This window comes from Ornithodoros turicata, chromosome 3 (genome assembly GCF_037126465.1).
Source record: "Ornithodoros turicata isolate Travis chromosome 3, ASM3712646v1, whole genome shotgun sequence".
Lineage (NCBI taxonomy): Eukaryota > Metazoa > Arthropoda > Arachnida > Ixodida > Argasidae > Ornithodoros > Ornithodoros turicata.
The window spans coordinates 33,707,556-33,730,286 of NC_088203.1; the positions used below are offsets into that span (position 1 = coordinate 33,707,556).

The 22,731-nt window shown below is 45.6% G+C and overlaps 1 protein-coding gene across 2 annotated transcripts in view; it reads left to right on the forward strand.

Moving 5' to 3' along the window:
* The window catches only part of LOC135390180 (uncharacterized), a 112,148-nt gene that overhangs the window by 12,637 nt on the left and 76,780 nt on the right, over positions 1 to 22,731 (forward strand). For both annotated transcript variants that reach the window (XM_064620152.1, XM_064620153.1), the window contains 2 exons: positions 3,606 to 3,682; positions 5,664 to 5,858. In XM_064620152.1, the coding sequence (XP_064476222.1) occupies positions 5,777 to 5,858 (82 nt within the window). In that variant the 5' untranslated portion in view covers positions 3,606 to 3,682; positions 5,664 to 5,776. The remainder of the gene's footprint in view (positions 1 to 3,605; positions 3,683 to 5,663; positions 5,859 to 22,731) is intronic.

Genomic DNA, 22,731 nt, shown 5'->3' on the forward strand with positions numbered 1-22,731 from the left:
AAACCTATTTTGCTATTTGGTATAATGACACACACACTTTCATCAGACGTCTTAACCCGAAATTTTTTTTGGGTGGCCCTCTCTACTCCTTTAAAGGGACGGTCGTATCCGTCTCGGTCGATTCCGAAACTATTGTGCTGTTTTACTCCGCGTTTATCACTGATAATAACGCCGAAACTCCGACACAAATTTGTGGCGTCGTTTCTGTGCAGCTTGATGCAGCACATGTCAAGAGCAGACGACGCATATTGAGAGTATCCTCCCTCGAAAACCACGGAAACGTCATCCGGACGAAAGGAGACACACGACCGGACTGCGCTAATGGGGGCGCGCTCTCCCGGCACAGCTGGCAGGCGGGCGTCTGAAGGGCGCGATCTACTATTGTCACGTGTCCGCTATCATGTGTCCGCTAATCTGAAAGCAATGTCGCCTCGCTGCCGAGCGATTTTAAAGAAGACAGCATCGATGGAATGGTGGTAGATTATGACCCGTATTCGACAGACAATTTACCACTTCATCCTGCTCGTGGTAGGGGTGCGATATCGGACATGAGCTGCACGACGACCGTTTCAGGTACGTTTCATGACCGGATGGGGGGGGGGGGGCAGGCGTGTACGGCGAAACTTTCCCCACACCGGCTTCACATTTCTCCACTTGACAATGACAGGTGCCTCTCTGATCGCTGTAATCCCGGGGAAGCATGAATGAGCACCTTTGTTGCAGTTCTGTGAGCCAGATATCTTCTCTGTGACAGCGCTGATGGCCCCGGTGTTCAAGGAGCTTTGCGTTCTGAGAGAGCTGCTGGCAGTGTCCACGCCTCATTTTGCCGACACGACCACCGGATGCGATTTCTGGATCCAACGGGCAACAGGATCAGTGGTGCAGAAACTTTGTACCCTCGTTTGTCCGGACCAGAGTTCCCGAAGGAAATATCCCGATAGCTGCTGATCCGTATCGATGACGTCCGTACAAAATGGGATACACCGATGTAGTTTTGAGGAGCTTTCGTGTTTGAACGGACGGCCTGATGGTACACGCTGTTTTATGTTAATATTTGGATATTTAATGGTCAGGAGGAAATACATGTTGTATATGTACATGCAGTATTTTTTTTCGCTGTCTCTCTGTCTTCTTTTTCTGCTCCAAACAAATGCCTGCGATTTACAGCAATGGTACGTTTCCTGAAATTATTTGATCACACTCATTCACGGACTGGTTCTGGGAATTTCATTTATTTGAGAGAAATAAAGAATGCATGTATTACACCAGAGCTGTTACGCGTGTGTACCTGAAAGCTTCCTATAACACTGTGGGCTTCCTGATATAATATAATGCTGACGTGCACTGGATGCAAGTTTTTAAAAAAGTTAAGCAGAACCTGATTACATGATGGCAGTAGGTCTTACTCCTATAATTGCTTCTTTCTTCGGCAAATGTGAGCCGAACCGCCGTGATGCTCAATTATGTCAACGTGCGCACTAGGAAGACGAGATAGCCTGCACCCCAATACCACTTCATATACCGGGTGTATCAGTTAAATCCCCGGGCTAAATAATTAGCGAACGGGTGCACCAATCGACGAATTTCTTTTTTACAAGTATCTGTCCGATACCACCTACAGGCTGCGCACCGTGTGAATGAGTGGGAGGCGCTCATTATTTAAATAAAGATTCAAATGAGTTTCGCAAAAAAAACGTAACTTCTAAAGCAGGGCGCTGTCGTCATTAAAATGGGTACTACCCCTTTTGGGACCTTCAGTGGACACCTTTTAGAGACAAATCTGCCACCGAAGCCGGTCATTTGTTGCGGTAATTGGTTTCGGTTTACATATTTTGTCACGGCTGGTCGCGGTGAAGCGCAAATACAACAATAACAATACAATACAATAACAATAATAATAATAAATTGGAAAGATAGGCACATGAACACGATAAAAACACGGCACTTGAATGTCGAAGAGTGTGAGCATGTGAATATGTGTCACAAATTATTCGGTTAATTGTAGAAATGCTTAAATGTCTGCACTGATTTCTGCACTTTTTTCCTTGGTCCCTGGTCCCTCAAGCTTAATTGAAGAAGCCCTTGTGTGTTGAAGTACCTCATCCGCTACAGTGCCCTTCAAGACATGGTATTACCTCTATCAGCAGGCTGCACAAGACTCAAGGGTTTGAATATGGTGCGAGCCATGAGATATCGTAAAAACCTCATTAGAGAAAAGTACACTGCCACACATATTGCACAATTACACTATTACTACTAATACTAGCGAGTATACTAATGCTAATACTCTGCTAGCAGACTACTACTAACACATACCAATGCTAAAGCAATGATGTTGAACACACGACTTGACGCAGGTTCCGTCATGCTGCTTTGACCGACCCTGTAATAGAAATACAGTATTTTAGATTGGGAAAAATGATATATGATATGGCGGCCGTTTACACTACTAAGCGTTATTTGAATGAGGCACTCGAAACAGAACCTTTACATGAGCCTATGTGAGGGGCTGTTCATCTGCAATAGGCGCCAGCAAACACGAATGGAGACAAAATCGCGCCCTTGTTAAGTGTTTGCACAAGCGTAGAGATGCAAACTGAAGGGATTACGCCACCGGGGCCAAGGGGCCACCGAGAGAGCAGGCGTGGAATATTCAGTCTCGCTTTGGTTTTCCCGTCGATGTCCCACTGGGCACACTTTTGCCAGCCAATAAACTACGACGGGCTACTGCACACGATACCACTACATTTACCTTTGTTGCGTTCCATTCGAAGCGAACTGAAAGCGCTTACATCGTCCAGGGCACGTCGAAGCTTTCAACTTGTTCCGGGAACAACGTAGAGGTAGTCCTTAGCCGCTTTCGTTTTGGAGCGAACGCGAGGCGAACTTGCATAATGTCCGTCTCCAGATAAGCTTCGTCACCGAACAGATGGGCGGAACACGATGTCCTTGCTCCACTGTAGGGTACCGGCTGTGATCTGCCTCCTATTTTCGTTTTGTGTCATTGCCTCTAGGCCGGTCAGTTCCGGCTGGACCGTGGACGAATTCGTGCGGCCAGTACTCCTCGACCTGATACAATCTCCCTTGTCGGAAAATGTCACACTTCAAAAAAAAAAAAAAAAAGAAAAAAGAAAAAAAAACTTGAAATGTAGACGTATGTCACGAAGTCGAAGCAGACTGTGTCGAATCGTCAAGGACAATCGTCGAAGGAGAAACTCGGGCGGCCTACTGCCCTCTCATTCGTCTGTCGCGTCATGGTCCGAACCACGTCATAGCGATGTCGTTGCTGGGACGCTCGCGGCCGTAAAGGCTGCGCTAACTTTAAAATGTGTTTTTGAAATAACTAAGCAATTATCGGAAAAGAAAATTGGTCAAATAGGTTGTCGGAGGATGCGGAACGTCATGGTAACAGTATTATGGTAACGTTCCCGGATGCGACCGTCCCTTTAATGGAACGCAAGCGTAATTCGTCGTACACATCGTACGGATAGTTTACCAGGAGCGTGGATAACACTCTGGACATAGGTGTCGGAAGACTCTTGCGAAGGCTTTTTCTTTTTATACGTTTCTTGGTGCTTATAGAGTCCGTTCGTCTTCTGTTCCAGGGACTACAAGAAATTTCTTTTCGTCCTTGTTCCATGCGCCGTACTCTTTCTGATAGCAGGTGTAGGTGTAGTAAGCTGTAAGTATCCAGACTTTCTGTGGTATATGCTGCTGTGGTGTGCCGTGTGGTATGCAAGTGTAGTTATATCCGCCGATGTGCACGACTATCAGATCGATATTCCCGTTTAACGATTGAAATAAAACTGTCCGATCTTCGAAACGGACGTTCAAATAATAATAATAATAATAATAAAGCGGCTTCAAACAATTTCGCGCTCCCTTTAAGACGGATTTGTGATGGCCAAAGAGATCAGAGCCTTCAGGATGATGGTGCTGCCCATGTTTGTCCCTTCTGACCGTTTGGACCACGAGAGCGATCACGATCACGATGAGAGTGGATATAAACGATATCTCCACATATGCGGTTACAACGAACGCATTCGTGGGTACCACATGCGAAGGTACGGTTGCTTACTACTTGCTACATAGTAGCCACGACACCGCCGTCCTCTATATGGTGACGCCACTGCTATATTTGCGTAGCTGCGTTTAGTGAGGAAGATTGCTGAGAACGATGGCGACTAGATCATCAGATGATGAAAACTACGATAACGATGACCATCGGACAATCAGATACGTTCGATCGGTAATCAAGATGCTTCGCTCAGTTCCCGTCACTGTCTGGGTTTTTCGATGACTGCAATGTTTGAAGATTCAGCGCGTGCTGTCATATGCGTTGTCCGTGGGTTCTTCCTCGCCCTGGAACATTTCATAAAAAGAAAATAACTGTCGTTGTGTTCGCTTGTTTGGACTATTTATAACGGTGCAAGCGGAAGAGTCTCACTTAAAATTCTGTCCTCGCTTAATGTACGATGATCTGCACTTTGATCCGTAAAAGCTACCAAATGGAAGAAGCGTAAATATGAAACGCTGAGCATGATGAAGGCACCGTAAAGCAGCAGGCACGTTGTTAATAGTGGCAGCAGGATTTGAAAGCTTATACAGAAAGAAACCCGCACTTGAAATTTTATGAGTGACAGAAAAATTAAAATAGTTCTTAATCATGACTGAAACTGCGGTAAAAAGACGTGGGGCGACACTTTGTGGGAAACAGTCGCCCATTCGTCGAGCAACAGTGTTACATGTTCCCAACCCTCTATCGGTTAGGTCATTGCCCTCATGGGCTAAGTAGCTGGCTTCTTGAAATTTAATTGAAAAGTTTGTGTAAGCGAGATACTTAGCGACATACGTTCTCTTAAAATGTAAGAACATTGATACAATGTGGAAATGAGTAACAGTGTCAGCAGAATCACCACGGGAGTCAACTACACAGAAAATTCACTTCGTCCGGCGAGCCAACGTGGTGACGGTACCGGTCCACAGATGTCGCGGTACGCTCCCATTGTTTTTGGCATGCTTATGTTCGCTGCACTATATAACTGCGGAGTTCTTGTCGGGTCTTAGAAACAGGGTTGCCCGTAATAATCAATATGAATTCGGGCTGGATTTGAACGAAATTTGTGGTGTTTGTATAATTAGCCCGCAGGATGCAGCAGCAGTAAAAATTTAATGCTTGCTGTTTTACAGACTGACCCAACATTGGGGCACTGTGTGCGAGTGCCCTGTAGGATAACGAGAACTTCCGAACCGTTATCGTCTCGTCGTGAACATTGAGCAGGTAGCAAGAGATCTATGTCGCCGTCGCCGTGTTTTCTGACCAAGCAATGTGATCCGCCCGCGGGCATGTAAAAAAGCAGCGCACTTGGACATCTTCCTTATACTTTGGTGTCAGTTTTTAGGAATATGCGCACTAGGGTCCTAACAGGGATTGCTGGCTGAAACGTGGGAAGAGCGTTAGCTGTTTCCTCGCCAGCTGGTACTGACTCAATGACACGGTGCATCAAGCCAGCGACGCAGACTACAAAAATGCCCCTTCGTCATGTAGGGTTTTTGTTTGGAGGATTTTGTTGATTCTTGTAGGATTTTGTTGAAACCTGCATTATTGCTGAATGATTGTGAGAACGATATAGGAGTACACCTTTTGCTGTTTACATCTACAGCCATCATCATTCAAGGAGGGGGAGGGGCATCGGGAGGAGGAGAACCTGGTACAGAGGATGAGGATCAAAATGATCATTACAACGACGCATATGCGGCCCAGGATATCACTCCCATGTCCCCTACCACGACAACGACCACTACTACCACCACCACAACTACTACCACCACAACGACTACGACAACCACTAGGAAACGTCAGTATTACGTACCTCTATCCTCTTTCCTATTCCAGCCCCTCTGTCGTTCAAGATGCTTTCGTAGCGATGCTATGCGCCAAAAAGTGCGCTATATATGAATGAATCTAGGATTTCCGAATGAATCCCGGAAATCTTCATGGTTACGTGTGCTTCCCCCTCATCTACGATGGATTCCAAGGCAGTGTGGATGGATGGATTCTTTTCTCATTTAAACCAGCGGTTGCTTGCGCCACCTAGTGTGCTATTAAGTGCGGTTTTACGAGCTCGAGTTGCCAAAATGTATGCTCATACCACCAATTGTTAAGTGACTCCTTCGTATTTTTCTGCTCGCTTCCTCCTTGCCACCTGGAAAACTCTGGTACCTGGTACACACAAGTGCCTTGTGTAGCTGCAGAAGGCGGGATACTGAGTATGCACACACTTTTTATTCTACATTCCTTGTGCGTTTCGAACGTTCAGGAACTAGTTGCGGTACACGCTCTTGTGCAACGTAGCGCGCTTATCGCAAGTGATTCCGTCGTGATTCTACATTGGTAACATTCTCAAGGCATTGTTGAATTGAGCGTAACCGGAATAGGCAATGCCCCCGCGCATTAAACGTCAGCTTTGCCGATATCCCAAATAGTGGAAACTGTTGTGATATTCTGAAAGCCCACATCCAACTCTAACAAAAGTACACGTTCATTCTTCCAGTTCAGTACAGTACCATGTCAAAGAAAAAAAATCATTCCGGAACACACATGGGCGCAGCCACTTTGATGACGTAGATGCACCCGAACGTGCCTTCGTACTTTTTAGTGGATTCCAGCTATGGCCCTTCGTGGCTTCACGTATCTGTGCTTGAAGATGGCGGACAGCCGGGTTCCACTGATCCGCGATGAGTAAAAAATGCAGCGGCTGCGAACTCCTTCGTGAACAAAGCTCTGTGTGATGTTTGAGTGGAATTCGTCGTTTGTGTTTTGTGAGCTCGAACAATTTGCGTCAAGTCGCGTTTCCGTTAGCCCATTTACAGCGCTTGCCCAGCGTACGGTCAATTATTTCGAGGAAATAGACTGACGTTTCGGCAGCCGTTTTATCAAGAAAATGGCAAAGCATGCATGCAAAAGCATGCTATGTATTTGAGGAACCGCATAATGCTATGGGACGAGTTTTACGTACGATTTATCAATGTGTAACACCGTCGACATCGTTAGGGAGCGATGTAAAGCAAAATACCAATCGCGTTTTAAACTTTTCGTTGGATTCTGTGCATTTTCCTGAAGCTTTGTTTTAATCACACACTCCCACGTCATGCTGCAAAACAAACTACATACTACTGCTACAAACTACTGCATTTCATGTCTAACATCTGGATTTTGTTTTTAGTGAGTACAGTACCACAATAACATGCACACGAAAGCTCCAGTAGCCATGTGGTTGCACACCATGCAAACGCAAAAGAAATACGAGAGCACATATTGGCCACCTAGAAATGTTGTTTCAGGGGTCTGGAGAGTTAGGGCATAGCATAGGTCATAGCATAGAAAATAGATACATCATTATTTACATTTTCCATCAATCAGCATTGTTGGGACCTGGTGCAAATTTAAATGTCAACACTGAATGTACTTACAAATTATTCCTATATATTCAAGTGGAGACATGACAATTCGCTTTTTGTACATTAGTACAGTACAGCTTCAAAATTATTGAGCTGTGCAGGATCAGCAATCTCTGGAGAGGAATCACATAAAGCTCCAATAATAGACCGGACGATAGAAAGCTTCAAAAGACAAAATAGTTACAGAAAAATCTGAATAATCGAATAAGCCATTCTGAATAAGCCATCGGGATCTGTGCTACTACGAGTACGTACAGTTCATGAATGGAACATGTTACCACATTGCATTGCCTCCATGTGACCACTAGAACAGGCAGCTTTCCGGATAGCTCCTTTCGTGTTTTTCGATGGTCTTTTTTGTTGTTGTTTTTGTTTTTGCAATAGCAAACATGGTTATAGTGAAACACAAGCATCCAAGGACAGGATGAGACAGGTACAAAACAATTGCTAGCTCTCACTTGATATATCATTAACAGACTCTGGAATAAACACATACATGCTGCTAAACAAATGACAATTTAACCATCGGAATCACACACAAGAAAAAAGGGTTATATATCTTCCCTTCTTCTCGTTCTATTTCACAGGCAGCCATAGTATCACTCTGAACCCCTCTGAATGCGCTCGTGCATCCCCTTTGAAAACGTATCGCGGACAGTAGCAAATCGAACCACGGACTGCTTGCACAAGCATCTGTCTTGGATCTCTCAAACCACTAGGGCTCTCAGATAGAAACTACCCCTGTTCACAAATTCGTAAATAGCATGTGTTGATTTCGCCGTACATATCCCACATATAGAGGATGATAATACTCCATATTGTATGATAATGTCAGTAACACAAAATGCTAGATTTGAAACTACTCTTGCTTCGTAGTAGTAGTAGTTTTTGTGTGAAGCTACGCAATTCCTGTCCACATGTTTGATCTGCCAGCGTGATAATCCCCTGACAAGCGATTCTTACATGGCTGGAAATACCGGTTCTAAAACCTATCCCTAACATGTGTAGCATCAGGGTGCAAAACAAAAAGGCATCGTGGAAAAGACAAACACACACCGGGTACGTTCTCACTGTGTAACATTTGCTCTGGCTACGAAAATCAACATGTTCCAAATTAATAAACATGGCTGGACATGGTACGCTGGTGAAAGCTAAGAAATATCATGAGTAGTTAAATGAACAATTCATGAACACTTGCAATAACATAACATTCATACGCTACCATTCCTCCCACTTTAAGGAATTACTGAACTATATTCCTACATTGCGTGCCATTACACGGTCCTTTGACAGCAGAGAATAAAAATACAGTGAATATAATTTGTAGCCTTCCATTCACGCTTAATGGCCGAAGCAGTAGAGAAGGAAGGCCACTACTGTGTTGTGTTGAGAAGCACTACTTCCTGTTTATCATGTCAAAATGAAATGTGCCTGACCTAATCCAAAGTAACTGTTCTGAACAACAGCTTCATTACAAGGTGATGAATGGGGAGTCTGGAACATACAAACAAAAACAAAACACTACACAAGCCGCAACATTAACAGATTGGCAAATGAGCTGTGGCAAGCTACACCTTGGGACAAAGTCAACAAGTAATTCACGAAAAGTCTGAGTGCCTGAAATGTAAGATCCCTGACTGGTACTAGGAGGGTCCATGTTCAACTTCTGGTGCTAGCAGTGATTGGCTTTTTCATGAATTATTTGTTGAAGTTCCTATATGCATGAGAACATGAACGACTCATTAACCACTGAATACTCATGAGCTCATCAGGGGTCGTCATCCCAGAGAGACTCCCCTTCTTCCATGTGTCCCGGGTTGCTCACCACTGCAGAAAAAAAATACTCTATGTATACATAGTATATACATATAGTACACTAGTAGTACTATATACAGTACAGTATATATACAGTATACTAGTAGTACACACACTCTACACTACATACTACATAATAATACTGTATAATGATTTTGCCCAACAGAGAGAAGACGATTGAGAGCATCTAAATTTTAATGAGACGAGACTTTCACGCAGACGGCTGCACTTCTTGAGGACTAACATCAAGCTGCAAAAAAAGAAAGAAAGAATATACAACACATGGTGTAAAGCAGAGAGCAAGGTGAGCTACGGTTGGTACAAATATACAAATAAAAATACAAACCTATATAATGAAGTAAGAACTGGGTACGACTCCATCAGCTTCGATCAGACAAAGGCTGTGTAGCATGACGACGACGACGATGTTGTTGTTCTGGTGGCATAATACATGAATGACCACGGTGGCCAGGTCAGTATTTGGCACTAAAGGCATTCACGGGCGACACATTCAGGGTGTGGGATCCGTAGCCCACAAACCCCGGGTGGGTTCCGTGTCCGACCCGCCGTAACCCCGAAGAACACGAACACAGTACTTAACAAAGGAGCGTAAGGTTTATTTCCTTACGACGTACGGATCAATGCTGCTCCGCTGCTGCCTCCAGACTAGCCTTCGCCTCCCTCGCTTCCTTCGTCTTAAATCTGCACTGCCTGCTTCGGGTGAGCTGATAACGCAGGTACCGGTGCTGCCACGCCCCCATGATTCACGACACTTACGTGACTTGCGATAAGCGTTCCGACAGGGTGATGGCGTCCCACATCTCCCCCTCCTCAAAACTCCGCCAGGTCGGGGTCCGCCCCTGACACAGGCTGATACGTGCTGACTGATAGTCTGGTACACGCCGAGCAGGCGTAACCGAAAATGTCTTTCTAAACTCAAAAGTTTATGTCCTAAAGTATGAAATTATATAGTATATATAATATATATATTATATATATATATATATACTAATATTATAAAATTATAATATTATATATTATATAATAATTATATAATATATACAAATTGTATAATAAGTATAAAATTTCGGCCAGCGGATTGATAGGTTGGCCCGTCAATCAAACGAAATTTATTGCTCTTTGTGCCACGTCACGCTGTTATTTAAGCGTTGTTTATTGAATACGTGCAGTATTAGTAATTTGTAAACACGGTTATAGGTCTAGATTCGATAAATCTGGATTTAAAGCGGATTTGATTTAGGTCCGGAAAAACAAATCCGGATTTAAAAGGATTTGATTTAACGTGTCAAAATTAAATCCAGACTTGATTTGGATTTGATTTATTACCTTAAAAAATGATTTTGATTTAAATCCGATTTGAGCGGCCAAATCCGCCACACTGGTCAGCAAGCCTTCCCTGACCTTCCCGTTGGTTTTGGGGATGTTCTTACGTTCTCCTCACCCATCTTTCTCACCCACTTGAACTCCTTATATGTTTGTGCTGTTAAGTAAACTTTCACCTGCGTTTGAGACCTTCTCTGTGTTGTAGTTTTTTTGTCCCCTAGTCTCGGGTTTTTAAGTTATGGATCTATAGCATCAGCTCGCTTGCTACCTCTCTATCCTCTCGCTGTGCATTGTGTTTGTTAGGGTTCGTTTGGCAACTTTCAAAGTTCAATTGAAAAGATAAATCTCCCTCAATTAAAAATTGTCCAAATGGAGGCAAAAGTTTTCAGAAGGTATTTCCCGATAGTCCCACAATCCTCCGACGAGTACGTCGCCAGTTGGAATTTTTCATCACGCTAGGTGAAACACCCTGTATAAAGGCATGTTGTTCCTCAACACAACCTTGCAGTGGCTTTCCTGGCCTACTGCTGCGGCCATTAAGTATGAACCGAAAATCTCAAATTATATGCACTGTACTTTTATTCTGTGCTATGTAGTGCTGTTCAAGTTCTATCAAAAGAGCGTGTAATGCCAGGCAATGTAGTAACATAGTTCAGTGCTTCCTTGAAGTGAGAGGAATGGCAGCGCATAAGCGCAGGAAGGAAACTGCCATGGTATGACAAGTGTTCATGAATTGTACGTTTAACTACTTATTTTATTTCTTACCTTTCACCAGCGTATGGCGTGAAGCCATGTTGTACTCACTTGGAACATGTTCCTTTTAGTATCCAGGGCAGCTGTTACGCAGTGAGAACATAGCCCGTGTGCCTCTTTGTTTTCCTCCCTGATGCAACACATGTAAGGGATACATTCTGGAGCTGGTAGTTCCAGCAAACTGATGATTGGTTTTCAGGGGATTGTCATGCTGGCAGATGTAACACATGGTTTTTAAATTATTTGGTGGACAGGAATCGTGTAGCTTCACACACAAGCTACTACGAAGTAAGAGTGGTTTCAAATCCAACTTTCTTGTGTTACTGACATTTTCACACAGGATGTAGTATCCTCCTTAAAGGGAGAATCCGCATAAGGTCCCTTCCGAGATTTTCGAATATTCGTCACCTTTAGCCGTCAACGACCGTGCCTGTAAAATATCTCCTTGGAAAACTGAGTCAAACTTTATAAAAATGATTTTCTTCTATGACGCGCTCGGTGACAGGGTAGTGCGAGCCACGAGCGCTTTTCTGCAAGCAACACCGAGCGTGATGTAAGTCGCGAGATATCCCGCGCCGTCCGCCTTGCTTTGCTGTGTGTTTTGGCAGTTTTGACGAAGGAAATTTTCCGTAGCAATTGTGTTCGTTACGTCGCACACTGATCTTACATCCACCACGATGGCCGGTAAGACATGCTGTATAATCAGTTGTGGCAACAGGTCGGATACAACAACAGACGTAGCATATTTCGAGTTTCCGACGGCCAAACAACGTCGTTTGGAGTGGGAAATGGCGCTGCGCAAAATCAAGTGGAGGAAGTCCAGCTCGAGAACGATATGTTCTCATCATTTTGAGCCAGGAATGGTCGACACGAAAAGACGGCTCATGCGGGAACTCGGAGTGGCACCTGCGGGCACCTGCGGGATGCACCGACCGCATGGGCACAACGTTGGGCACAACCGTTGCGGACCCTCCCTTTAGGGAGGGTCCGCAACGGTTGTGCCCAAAATTAAGTGAAAGTTGATTTCAGCAGAGACCACCCCACAGATGCTGACAACAGCCCCCGTTTCGTATAAATGTGCGCGTATAATTTATAAACAGCGAAAACGATAAAGCGAAACCGAAACTATGAGAGCAGGCGGTGGCATCGGAATCGAGGAGCGCCACGCCGTGACGTCAGTCGCGAGATTCGTCTGCCGTGATTCCCATGTGTTGTATTGCATTGAAGACGCCAGGAAGCAAGTTACGCTCAACGTGCAGTCATGGAAACCGACTCCGCATCAGAATAGAACTCCACGGGACTTCAGCCCGATTCAGACGTGTATTCTAATGAGGAGAATGACTTGACCGCCACCATAAACCACAACGACTCGCCGTATTCGACGGACCCTGTACCAGTGCGCGCGTCGCTTGAAACCGAAGCCTCGGACCCATACACTGAAGACTGTCGAACTCGGCGTAACTAATGATGAGTTTCTAATAGGTTGTCGCACATTCTTATACAGGGTGTCCCAGAAAACGTGTCATTGAATTATAATAAAAAAACTACACCAACTAGAGCCATGCGGTCAATGGCATTTGTTCTTACTGGGTTTTTGCCACCTCCTCATATGAATGTCGTGTAACGTAAGTTTAATTATGTAAATTTTTGCGAGCTTAAGTCGGAAATTTGCCTAATAAAGGTAACTTTGTAAAATGATGTGAACATATCGTTCTCGAGCTGGTCTTCTTCCACTTGATTTTGCGCAGCGCCGTTTCCCACTCCAAACGACGTTGTTTGACCGTCGGAAACTCGAAATATGCTACGTCTGTTGTTGTATACGACCTGTCGCCACAACTGATTATACAGCATGTCTTACCGGCCATCGTGGTGGGTGTAAGATCAGTGTGCGACGTAACGAACACAATTGCTATGGAAAATTTCCTTCGTCAAAACTGCCAAAACACACTGCAAAGCAAGGCGGACGGCGCGGGATATCTCGCGACTTACATCACGCTCGGTGTTCCTTGCAGAAAAGCGCTCGTGGCTCGCACTACCATGTCACCGAGCGCGTCATAGAAGAAAATCATTTTTATCAAGTTTGACTCAGTTTTCGAAGGAGATATTTTACAGGCATGGTCGTTGATGGCTAAAGGTGACGAATATTCGAAAATCTCGGAAAGGACCTTATGCGGATTCTCCCTTTAATGCTTTATACAGTACGTACAGTGCAATCAACTGATACTGTTTAAAAATATCTGTTTCCTACTGTGTCAAAATGGGGTAGTTTGTATCTCAGAGCCATAGTGAAACACATGCAGCCAAGGGCACAATTTTGGTGCCCTCGGGAAACTTTGCAATGCATTGTAGGCGCACTGGGTGCTGTTACGACCGGCCACAATTTTTGGCATTCTTTCGTCTAATCCGTCGCTGTCACGACTGGACACCGTTTTCGGCAACCCTTCGTGGAATCCATCGCCGGTCGAGGACGCGCAGCGGGATAAACGTCCGCAATCCTAATTCAGGGACTGAAAGGAGTCTGGCCAATGTATAGCACAATGACGCAACGCAAGGTCTTGAAGAAAGAGACTAGCCTCGGCGTCCCGTGGGTCGGGAAGACCAAGACCAGCTTGAAGCCCGTGCCAAGGTTGTTCCCTCGCCCAAGACCTATATAACCGTTGGGCGCCATCGCATATCGCTCTCATTCTGACCATGTTACTGTAAATAAACTTGTACAGTTGTTCCTTCCCGTGTTGATGCCTCGGTTCGCTACCATGCAGGCTTACAACCCAAGCCTTAACAACTGGTTGGCAGCGTCGGAATGAACTTCGTAGAGTCATGACTTCTGTGTGGGTGAGTGCAGGTTTTCCTCAATCGTTTGCCAGACTGTTAGCTGCATAGAGCCTCGTGAAATTGTAGCGGCAGTTGGAAATATTGATTTGTGATAGCTGGGTGGTAACTTCACGAACAAGTTCAGTGCAGTGTGTAGCCAATACTTAGTGAGCGTCATAGACCTAAATAAGTTGCGCGTGCCAGATCTCCTAGCTCTGTGAGGAAATGGGGATCAGGGTAGGTAAGGCGAAACGGAAGCCGCATATCAGAGCTCATTCGTGAAACAGACGCAGACGATAATCTGCTACAAGAATGTTGGGAACTCATTCTGGAAAAGCGTGAACATGAGGCAGAGCAAAGCGAAAGAGAAGAGAGACAAAGAATAGAACGTGAGGAAAAGCAGCGTGCACATGAACTGAAAAAGCTAGACTTACCGAGCTGAAACGACTCGAGGTCAAACGTAGCAGTCGTGCGCCGACCCCGTCTAGTAAGATAGGAGGGGACATAGGTTTATTCCTCGTAAACTTTGAAAGAACGTGTGAGAGGGCCGGGCTTTCGAAGGAATCTTGGTCACAAAAATTGTTGACACTACTCCCGTGTGAGGCAGCTGATGTGATTGCCAGACTAAGCAAAAATGAGGCAGAAGACTATGAGAAAGCTAAGTCCGTGCTTCTAAAGAAGTACCGCCTATCGTAGTGCAGCCAAAAGGCAAACGACTCGTACCCAGAGTTTGCATACAACCTAAAAGCCAACTTAGTGGAATGGCTTAAAAGTTCTGAGGCTCATGGCGATCACGATAAGGTCATCGAGTGTGTCGCGTTGGAGCAGTTTTATCGATGCATCCCCGAACTGGCTAAATTTTGGATCCAAGATAGGTACAAAAGGCAGCCGAATTCGCGGAAGAATATGCGACGCGAAGGGGTCTAAAAGATGATCAAGTCAGTCGCATCAAAAACGGCAGAGAAAACCGGACAGACTTCGTCAAAAGAACAGAGCGATCCAAGGAGGAATCGCGAAAGACGCTAAACGAAGAGGGATTAGCGAGCGAGACAACGACCCAGAAAAAGGAAACTGTAGAGAACACTCGGGTATTCGAAGCTAGGAAGCCCAGAGTTTGCTACAACTGTCACAAACAAGGTGACATGGCTGCGCAGTGTGACAAGAACAGATGGTTTTCTCGTATGTCAGTGAAGATAACGCCATGCTTTTGGACTCAGCAGCAACCGTGGATGTTGTTCACTCTCTGTATGTTAGCGCCGGGGACCTTACGGGAGGTTGTGCTTGGATCAAACAAGTTGTGGAAGAAAATAGTGTGTGTCTCCCCGTAGCTAGAGTGTGCATAGAGGGACCTTTTGGCCGACTCGAAACACAGGCGGCGGTGCCGCTCATCTTTCTTTGCACTACCCGTATCTATTCTCAAATAAATCAGAGTAGCTGTTACGAGAAAGGGAACAATGTTTTCCGTTGAAATGATTCAGGCACTGACACGCTCAAAAGCGCGCAAGCTTGCGGCGCAGATGACCTACGATCCTAAAGAAACTATGACTGAAGCACGCGAGATTTCAAAAAAAAATCAGAGGATCCAAAGGGGCTAAACGAGGAGAGTCAGACAGGCAACAGCAATTATGCCGATGAGGACGATACGCCGCAGGTGGGCAGTGAAAACACTAGCAGGCAGGAGGAGGGCAGTACGTTGTTGACGCCAGTGTCGAACAGCTTTCAAACGTTAGCGAAAGTCGATCGCGCCACTCTCGTAGCAGAACAAAAAGAGTGATCCTTCGCTAACAAACCTCTGTGACAGTGTTAGAGAAGGAGTTGCAAAGAAGAACATCTCCGTCTACGAGAAGGCACATTTGTTATATCGACGGTACGGTGACAGGAACGGGAGAATATATGAGCAACTCGTTGTCCTGAAAAATGGTAATTCGTGGACTGCCGAATATTACTGGCCAGGATGCTGGAAGGACATTGAGCACTGGATGAGGTCGTGCGACACGTGTCAGCGTGTATGGAAGCCGAACGACAAAATGAAAGCGCCTATGTGCCTAGTGCCGATAATCACCGAGCCGTTCCGGAGGTTGGTGATAGATATCGTTGGGCCGTTGCGACACAGCAAGTGCACCGTTACATCCTCACAGCATTGCGTCCAGCGGCGAAATTTCCGGAAGCGGTACCACTTCAGGAGCCTAGCTCAGTTCAGGTTGCTGACGCGCTTCTCTCATTTTTCGCAAGAGTAGGATTTTCCGCTGAAATTCAAAGTGATAACGGGAGTGTATTCACCAGTAATCTAACAAGTACACTTCTAGAAAAGTGCGGAATGAAAATCATTCATAGCTCTGTCCACCACCCTCAGTCGAACAGCGTGGAGAGAATGCATTCGGTCCTAAAGAGAGTGCTAAGGGCCTTATATGCTATGAGCATAAGACAGATTGGGAGTCCTGTCTTACTGCCACGATGTTTGCGCTTCGGTCTGTTCCCCAAGAGACTACGGCTTTTAGGGCGTGGTGAAGATCCTAGCGTAGTTCAGTACGTACTAGATCTTCTTAACCGCTTATTCAGCGCTAAAGAAGTAGTAGTAAGTAACTTGAGGTCCACTCAGGAGAAATCTAAAGTATACTATGACAAGTCAGCTAAGGCGACGACCTTTAATGTCGATGACAGAGTCATGCTTTTGAAACAGTCGAAGAACAAGCTAGACGTACAATGGGAAGGCCCCGCACGAGTCATACAGAAGCTTTCAGAGACGAACTATGCAGTGAAAATGGAGGGCAGGCGTAAAGATACCACGGTATATCACTCCAACCTAATAAAGCCCTACAAGGAACGAGAGGCAATCGTAAACTTAACCATAAATGTCCCGGAAGAAATGCATCAGGATATACCTACGATAGGGGATAACGCGGAGTTCACGATTGAGGAGCTGTTGAGCAAAATGGGAAACTGCAACGCGCTACCCTCACACCAACTGTCGGACGTCAAACGAGTACTTGCAGACTATCATGAGGTTTTCCCGAGCAGACCGGGTAGAACATGACATCGAGCTCCTTAGTGACGGGACGGTCCGTTCTAAACCGTACAGGGTATCTCCGCGACAGAGGCAAATCATGGACACGGAGATAAAGCGCATGCATGAACCAGGGATAATTGAGCCCGGGGAGAGCGATTTTACCTCTCCGCTCATACTGGTAGAAGTTCCAGGCAAAGACACCCCCCCAGACCATGCATAGATTACAGAAAGTTGAACTCTATCACTCGCGATCAAACATAGCCAATACCAAACATAGAAGAAAGGGTGGAAGTCGTAAGCAAAGCCAAATTCATAACCACCCTGGACCTAGTGCGAGGCTACTGGCAGGTGCCACTTCGGAACGTGCTAGCCGGTACGCCGCTTTTGTTTCGACGTTAGGGACGTTTCGCCCTCGTATGCTGAGTTTTGGGCTAAAGAACGCCCCATTTTGTTTTTCTAGTCTTATGGATCGCGTTCTCAAGGGTTTGGGAGAATTCGCACTTCCATACTTGGATGATATTGCTATTTTTTCGGACAGTTGGGAGGGACCACAGTCGTCACCTGCGAACAGTATTACAAATACTTCGTGAAGCAGGGTTGACGGTGCGGGCAGAAAAATGCCAGGTCGGAAGGGCCGAAGTGAGCTACTTAGGGCACATAGGACAAGGGCACCGTCGGCCTGGTTGATGTCAAAATCGCAGCAGCAGCGGAATATCCACGACCAACCACAAAAATCGAATTTAAGAGCATTTTTGGGTCTCGCTGGATACTACCATCACTATATCAGAAATTACTCAGGCATAGCCAGTCGCCTAACAGATGCTCTCCAAAAAGCGCAACCAAACGTAATCAAGTGGGACGCGCTAAAAGAAAACGCTTTTGGAGAACTGAAGGATGCACTCACTCACAAACCAGTACTGAATACCCCAGACTTCACATTTATTGTTCAGTGCGACGCAAGCGACCATGGACTGGGAGCTGTACTCTGTCAGCTAGACGAAAGAGGCCGAGAACGACCTATTTTGTACATTAGTCGGAAGCTTACCGGTCGGGAGGAGTCCTATTGTGCCTCAGAAAAAGAATGCGCCTGTTTGGTCTGGGCAGTGCAGAAGCTGTCTTGCTACTTTTCGGGATCAAGATTGGCTGCAAAACATGTCGTCAAAAAATGGTCGTCTGCCCCGTTGGAGCCTGGCTCTGCAACCCTTTAACTTCGAAGTAAGGTACAAAAAGGGACGCAAAAATAGGAACACTGATGGGCTCAGTCGTTCTTTCTAGTTGCACAGATAAGCTCTTTAGATGGTTCCAAAACTGTAAATAGCATGTTTGCATTTTGACATTGATCACCTTGAGTTGCAAGTGTTCGGCATGAGAAATTTGTGAATAGAAATGCCTCACTTTGATAGTTGGCTATCAAGTGCGTTGAAGTGGCCCAATTACTGATTGTGGGATAGCGAGAAACCAGAAAAAGAATTGTATAAGTAATATCAATGTCTGGCAAACGACATGAGAAAGCCGGCACTTGTCTGTGCTGAGGTTGTGTTTGGCGTTGATTGTTCTATACCGTTTGTTTGCCTTTGTTGTATCTTTGTGTCACTTCGTCAGAGTTTCACCGACTGCTAATTAACCGAGAGGACAAGACCAACTGACGGACCAACAACACGTCGTCACAAGCGGGGGCGTTACTGCACGGAAAAGGCATCGCAGCAGAACAACTCCAGAGGAGAGAGCTTCAATTCTAGAACTCCACTTCACAAATTGCAGACATCCGGGAGGCAACGTGCAACTACTGGTCTTACGCATCAATCCAGTGGAGCAACTTCAGGGACTGCTCCCCTTCTTGATGATCTACCTGGCGGGGGTGTGCTGTTACGACCGGCCACCAATTTGGGCATTCTTTCGTCTAATCCGTCGCTGTCACGACTGGACACCGCTTTCGGCAACCCTTCGTGGAATCCATCGCCGGCCAAGGACGCGCAGCGAGATAAACGTCCGCAATCCTAATGCAGGGTCTGAAAGGAGTCTGGCCAATGTATAGAACAATGGCGCAACGCAAGGTCTTCAAGAATGACACCAGCCTCGGCGTCCCGTGGGAACCGGACTAGTTTCGGGAAGACCAAGACCAGCTTGAAGCCCGTGCCAAGGTTGTTCCCTCGTTGGGTGCCATTGCATATCGCTCTCATTCTTGCTCTGACCATGTCACTGCAAATAAACTTGTACAGTTGTTCCTTCCCGTGTTGATGCCTCGGTTCGCTACCATGCTGACTTACAGCCCAAGTCGCAACCAGGGTGTCGAACCGAAACGTTTTTCGTTCCGGTTTTCGTTCCGGTTCTATCATAAACTGTCCGGTACCGGTTCTGCTCCGGTTATTCCGCATACATGGTATTTAATATGAATAGGCAGCTGTGAAATTGGTAGCTCCTGGCTCCTCTAGGTCTGTTCAAATAAGCTTTCTCCTTAGCCCATCCAAATAAGCCCATCATACAGACGGACTTGTTTGTCGTGATGTCATACTTTCCTGCTGGATTGGTGCGATCGTGTCCCATCTGAATGTGTCTTGCTGCTTCCGAGCCAGCAGGCACCACCGCACGAGTACGACGCAAATCGAGGAACACCTTCACTGACAACCGCGCTCGATGGCTCCGTTTTCTTTTACTCGTGTTACGTTACAAACTTACATTACAAAGGGAGCGTAAGGGTCATAGTATACCGACATACATTCCACCGTAACAGTAACCCTCGTAAAGTATCCATGACATGACTTCAGAGCACACGACCGATCATTCACCTATTCGTAGTCCAAACCAGCGAAGTTTTTCTTGGACCAGAAACCGTTAAATAATTTTTTCGGTTTCCCTCCTGAGCGAAAAAAAAAAAACGTATACGGTTTCGATTCCGTTCCGGTTCGCTCCAAAATAGCGTTTTTTTTCGGTTTTCGGTTCTGGTTTTCAGTTCGCTCCGACAACCTGGTCGCAACAGTGCTCCCCAAATTTCCAGAACAGAGATCAAGGCTGCGTTTAAACAACAAATCCAAGACAGATGCACGTGTAAGCAGTCCGTGGTTGGATTTGCTTCTGTCTGAGATCAAAGGGGACGTGCCGGCACACATACGGTGATAGTATGGGTGCCTGTGAAATACGTTGAGAAGAGGGGAAGGTTTAGGTGATTCGGTTGGCTAAATTGTCATTTGTTTAGCAGCATGTGTGTGTATAGTCCAGAGTCTGCTAATAGATATATTAAAGGGACTATGAAACGATTTTTTTCTTCGTTTCGTTCGAAAGAAGACATTTTTCTGAGTCTAGAACCGAAATTTTACTTTCGTCGCGCGAGCGGATTTCTCGGGAGCGAATTTAAACGGAGCGGCGAAGGGAGGACAGCTGGCGCCGCGCCGTGACGAGCTGCCGAGCGGAGACACAACGGGTAACTTGACGCGACCACGGCCGGCTCAGCAACACGTCATCGTGACGTGTTGCCGAGCCGAGGAATCCCGCCAGGAGCATGCGCCGTAGGATCCCGCATATGCGTTCATCGGGAGTGGAAATCTCCATGACAGCAGCTTTCGCGCGATCGGCAGATTTCGGCAGTGGCGGCAGCCACAGCGCGAGCTCGCGGCATTACTTGCCATTGTGCAACACCGGTGACGTAACGGGGAACCGAAGAGCGGTCCGTACAGTTACACCATCGGCAGGGAAATATGCGCGGGAGAAGAGGAACGCGGAAGAGACATTTCCAGCGCGCGCTCCTCGCAGAGTGGAGCGATTTCGTCCGGAAAAATTTGTGGGATATTAGTTTCTCTGCGGGAAGAACAGTTTCCATCGAAAAAAGTATGGGGGTTCGGGAAATTTCATAGTCCCTTTAAGTGAGAGCTAGCAGTTTTATTGTAGCTATCTCATCCTGTCCTTGTCTTTCACTATGGCCATGTTTGTTATTGAAAAAAAAAAAAGACAATAGAAAAGCACGAAAAGAGCGACCTGGAAAGCATCCTGTTCTAGTGTTCACATGAAGGCAAGGCAATAATGTAACATGTTCCATTCATAAACTGTACATGGTAGTACACATGACAACAGCAATAGATTATTCAAATTTTTCTGTACAGCTATTTAAGCTTTTGCATTTTACCCAGCCTATTATTGGAGCTTTATATTATTCCCCTCTCGACATTCGTGTCTGCACTTGAATATATATGAAGTTTGTAAGTATTTCTCTTGTTGACATTTATATTTGCACCAGGTCCGAACATTGCTGATTGATGGAAGACGTAAATAGAGATTTGCTTACCAAACAATACACAACTGTATTTTCTAGTGAGATATTTCCTGTTCACGAGACGTAAAGTAGCAAAGTTAAAGGGGCACAATGATGGTAGTCTAGCATTGTTTTTTGCCACTTCACATATATTCACTTTATTCGTGTGCATATGAATGACTGTGAGTGTACAACATCTGCATAAAAATAATTTCATGTACAAGCAGATATACTTGTATTTCATGTGCGTTGGTTATGTTAGAGCATAACTTCCATGAAGACTCGAGTTACATGGGCCCTGCAAGACTGGCCCTTTGTGTACCATTTGGTAACGTATCTCTAACTGTAAAAGTACGAGGCAGTCGAGTATGCTGCAGATATCGTTGCATCTTACAAATTGCTTACCATGATAAATATTATATAAAAAGCGATTCGTGCAATATTTCCTGCGAACTGGGCCGGAAACGTTTGAAATGGTGAGAGGATCTGGTTCTGCAATTAATATGTGCGTCTGCAATGAGTCAAACTGCCCGCTAACATTTCTGATATTCCTTACTGACAAATATTGTGTTTGTAATTCAGGCTATTGTCTATGATGAGGTTACCTACTGAGTGGAGCTGTCAAACTGACAGAGGGTTCCTGTGTCGGTGGAAGAGTGCTACGTAGATACTTTTCGGAGAGCAGGACGCGAGCAAATGGAAAAACTTGCTTTTACCGGTTCTCCAATCTCTCACGTTCTCAAAAGATAGATTCACTTTCTTCTAGCACTATACGTAAAAATTACTATTAAATTGATAGTCGAAACAACGTTCCGTAAACGTATGTCTGTATTGCTGTATGATAATCCGGTAGGAACATCGATTGCACGTATATTAGACATCGCAATGCCTCACAAACACGTCCACTGGATGTGACAAATGTCCAGCAGGTACATCCAGAGGACGCGCACTTATACAGTTATGAACGAGCTTCCGACGATCCATGGAACATCCATGGAATGGAATGTGACATATCTGGATATCTATTAGACATCCCAAATGTCCACTCTGTACTATCCTTTGGATGTACCTTAGACGTCTTTTGGTTAGCTGGGGTCTCATACGTTCATGGCATCTGCCAAACGGATGCACAGAGGACGTCGAGAACATGGGTACATGAACGTCCCATAGACCTCCACCGTTTACAACGTACTAACTGTACGTATAATAGATACTCATGAGACGCTCCCTTCGGTCTTAGATGTTTGGATATTTCTGGTATGTCTAACAGACTTTGCGGTTTACTGGGTCAGTCTTC